General features: G+C 43.3%; 1 protein-coding gene across 3 annotated transcripts in view; it reads left to right on the forward strand.

Moving 5' to 3' along the window:
* ltk (leukocyte receptor tyrosine kinase) overlaps nt 1-4,032 on the forward strand; it is an 84,439-nt gene extending 80,407 nt beyond the window's left edge. For all 3 annotated transcript variants that reach the window (XM_049595724.1, XM_049595725.1, XM_049595726.1), the window contains one exon: nt 62-4,032. In XM_049595724.1, the coding sequence (XP_049451681.1) occupies nt 62-1,117 (1,056 nt within the window). In that variant the 3' untranslated portion in view covers nt 1,118-4,032. The remainder of the gene's footprint in view (nt 1-61) is intronic.
* Nucleotides 4,033-4,160: the final 128 nt, after the last annotated feature.

Below are 4,160 nucleotides of genomic sequence, written 5' to 3' on the forward strand. Positions count from 1 at the left end.
GTGATGTTTATTTTCTTCATTCTGTTTTTAATAACTTTTCGGCTTCACTGCTCTCCATCAGGACCCAGATGTGATCAACACACCCCTACCTGTAGAATACACCCCCTCCTCAGAGGACGATGGCGGAACAATAATCCGTCCCTCTGACCACACCTCCACCAGCCTCACTCCACTCCTGGTGTCCCATGCTGTCTCCCAGGCTTCCTCCCCCCAGCTGGGTCTCTCCTCTCTGGGCCTGGGTCCGACTCCTCTTCCCCCACAGCCTACCAAACCTCGCCTACTCCTCCAGAGGACCCAGCCTGTCCACCACGAAGTGACATCATGCCGCGAGGCTCTGGAGCCGTCCTGGGCCGAGCCTGTTCCCGCTCCTGGTTTGTCAGCAGGGGGCCACTGGCTCCACCCTGAGCCTCCTCATCACCGGCCTTGCTCCAGAAACAGCTCCTACTCAGGCAGCCAGAAGCTGAAGAACAAGACAAAGAACCTGTGGAACCCCACATACGGTTCTTGGGTTTTGGAAAACTTCCGAGGGAAGAAAACACTCGCTCACACTCAATCCATGCCGCTCTCAAGCTCCGCTTCCTCCACTTCCAACACACAGGCTCCTCAGACCTGCAACACAGCCTCAGACAGCAACCAGGCTGGGTGCGACAGCGCCACCAGCACCCACCTCAGCCCTTCCAGCCTCTGCACTTCCTCAACCTCATCCCCGTCATGTCAGGCTCAAGCTGCCCAGAGCACGTCCTCCCACAAGACTGCAACAAGTGGTGGCACAAAAGCTGGTATAGACCTGGCTAAGCTCCAGAGCTTTCCCTGTGGCAATGTCAACTACGCCTACGACGAGCAAAGCTATGAGGCGGAGAGCCTGCCCTTGGTTATACCCAAAGCCCCAGAAGCCATCACAAACACCAGCTCTGCTCCCAGTGTCTCCTCAGGGACCAGCCTGGGACTGGTGTTAGGCCTCCATACCTCCTCATCTTGTATGCCAAAGCTGCTGCTGAAGCGCCACGCCAGCTACGGACACGAAGACGTGAGGAGACACACCAAAGCTGAGAAACCCACACGTGACCGAGACTCAGGCTTTTCTCTGTCTGAGGATCTCAGCGTTACCCCCATCTAAGAAACGGCTTACTGTAACAGGGATTTGGATTGATGGGAAACGTCACCCGGAGCTCCTTTTCTCACAACATGAGAACTTCTGGAACAAAAAACATGACCTTGAGGGCTCCACCAGTCTGAGAGGCATAACATCAAATTATCTTAGCTCCTGGAATGCTGGAAAACACAAACACTCCTCTGCACTGTGATACAGAGAGCCAACGCTGGACTCAAAGCTCTTTCCTGGGCCTCTGGTCGATGGTAGCTGAAACACTGAAGCTGAAACACTGGACAACACGCAGCCCAGCACTCTCTCAAGGTCCACACTGCTGGTGACGGCTGTCATAAGTTACTGCTGTAGCTGGACTCCTTTTCTACCGATTTGTTTTTGTTCTTTCATAAAAGCTTTGGTAGTTCTTTATGTTGCATTATAGTGTAGCTGGAGTTTGTAGTATTCCGTGTACAGTACGACCATAACAAACCAAAAAATACTGAGCCCCAAGAGAATCTCCAAGCATTTTATCCATCTCTTTTTTTTACCTTTCTTTTTTTGTAATTTTTAATTTCAAATGTTAAAACAGTTTCATTTATAATTGTATACCTGTACATACTTTAGGAACTTACAGTACAACATGATACACATCTGTGATTCTGATTTGCTTTCACCCTAAGTAATGTGAAAACACAGACACCTAACATACTGCAATAACACGTCTTTGATTTGTCTCAACAAAAAGTATACATGTGTTTCCATCACTTCCCCAGCAGGTGGAGTTTGCTCAGTTGATCATGGACATGGTTTAGCTCATTTAGACGACTCTAATTCTATTTCTATGGTTTAGTTAAGTGTGGGATTTCGGTCTTGTGATAACAAGTAGTGAAGCTTTCTCTTGCCGTCCACTGATTCCTGGTCAGTGACTCTGACCCCTTCCTAATTTAAGCTGCTGGTTTCGGTCTGGTGCTTACAGACAGCCTGGCAGAGTTACATCTGGTTTCCTGGAAACGTAAAAGATAACTTTGGTATTTGTTTAACCTTGAACCCTCTTTTCCCCTTTTTTTCTGTCCAAGTGACTAATGGGAACATTCATTTTTCGGAATGGGTCTAGTATTGAGAGATTGCTGCAGCAAGCAACCGTGAAACAGGCTGTGATATAACCGCTCCATCAATTTACGTCCACTAAAAGTGCTTGTTTTTGCCACTGACAGGTCCAGATTGGTATTTTAAGTGTCTGACAACATCATGGAAAGCATCCCTCCAAAGGTCAACCTGTATGTTGAAAGTAAAATTATTTTTAACCAGAAACAGCCCCGAAACGCTGACATCAGACACTCCGGACTACATTTAAATAAACAGCAATTTTATCTCTGTAAAACACACTTTATTCAAAGTTGACAGACACTAAATAAAACTCACAAAAGCTGTCCTGGTTAATCCTCCCACTATTCCAACAGTCGCCAGCTCTGGTTTGATTGAAATTCGCCCTTAAATAAATCAGTCAGGTGTCAAAACATGCTGCTCTGTACACGCTGAAATGACCTGTTGTTTATTTAACTGAAGTCTAGTGAGTTTGGCGATGACAATTTCGGATCTATTCCTGGTTAAATACAGAGAATGTTAATATTTAATGAAAAAGTCTATCTCTAGGGACCCTTCTCCATAATGATGTCAGACACTTAAAATAAACTGGGCCTGTCAGCAGCAAAAACAAGCACTTTTAGTAGACATAAACTGACGCTCAATAGTAGAACAATTTCGAAAATTGTTCTCATTCAACAATTAGACATAAAAATATGAGAAAATAGGGTCAAGGTTGAAAAATACCAAAGTTACCCTTCAAGTTATTCCCAGTTTATTAATTGAGTTTTTGTGTGGTTAAAGAAAAAAAAAGATACAATGTGTTTACAGGTGCAAGCAGGCAGATACCTGTGTGATTTACCTGTGGACAGAGCCAGGCTAACTACTTCCCACTGTTTCCAGTCTTTATGCTAAGCTAAGCTAACTGACTGCTGGAAGTAGCTTCAGATTCACTTTACAGACGTGAGAGTGGTATCGATTTTCCCATCCAACTCTGCAAGAATTGTGTTTGTTTTGATTTTGTGCTGAGATATTTTTTTGCCAAACCACATAGATCTTGATTATTTTTGACAGCTACCTTCCCTCGTTTCCCAAATATTTACTTCAACTGCAGGAGGTCTCATTGATGTGTAAGCGTGATGAATTTGATAACCATGCAGATGTAAAAAAAAAATATATATATGATATTTTTGTACTCACCTCGTACACTGGACTAACCCATAGCATATGTAGCTGTTTTATCATTTACTTGTATTAATTTATGTTACTGTTGGATCTGTATTTGTAGTCAATCACTGCCATTAAATACCACCGCGCTGCATCTGCTGATGTGGTGCCGGTAGTACCCATGTTTACTCAGCAGGGGGAGGTATTCAGCTTTGATATACCAAACATGCTGCTGCAGGTATCTCAGTTCATACAGTTCAAATGTTTATTCAGTAATTATGTTTTCAGTTTATTCTTATTTAATCGATTCAGTAGTTGTATTTGATGTGTGTTGTTATTTTGAGCCTGAACATGCTGATAGTTTATTTTTAGTATGTTGAATGACATTTTGTTTTAATGCTCAGGCCTGTGGATGTTAGTGAGTGTCGTCTTGGTTGCTCAACATATTTTAGAGAAGCTGTTTCACCGAATGGCTCACGTCGTTTTCTAAAGATTTTTAGCAACAGATTAGTGCCATTTACTGTGGGATTTATTTCACAGAGAAAGAAAAACAATCATCCTCGTCTTGCTCACAGTGTATATTTTTTACGGCCTGGTGTATTTTATTTCACACTCATTAAAAAGTTTCTTGTTTTCTTTATGTAGCTGAGGGTGTTTACGCCTCAACCAAAAATGCAAAGACATTCTATGCAATATACTGTCCTTCACACTTTGATCTAACCTACCCGTGCCCCAAATAAATCCACATATATTGATCGTATTTGTGTGAGTTTGATCAGTTACACAGCCTGAACTCTAACCCATTATTAAGATACCACAATAG

Source organism: Epinephelus fuscoguttatus, linkage group LG14 (genome assembly GCF_011397635.1).
Source record: "Epinephelus fuscoguttatus linkage group LG14, E.fuscoguttatus.final_Chr_v1".
NCBI classification, from domain to species: Eukaryota; Metazoa; Chordata; class Actinopteri; order Perciformes; family Serranidae; genus Epinephelus; species Epinephelus fuscoguttatus.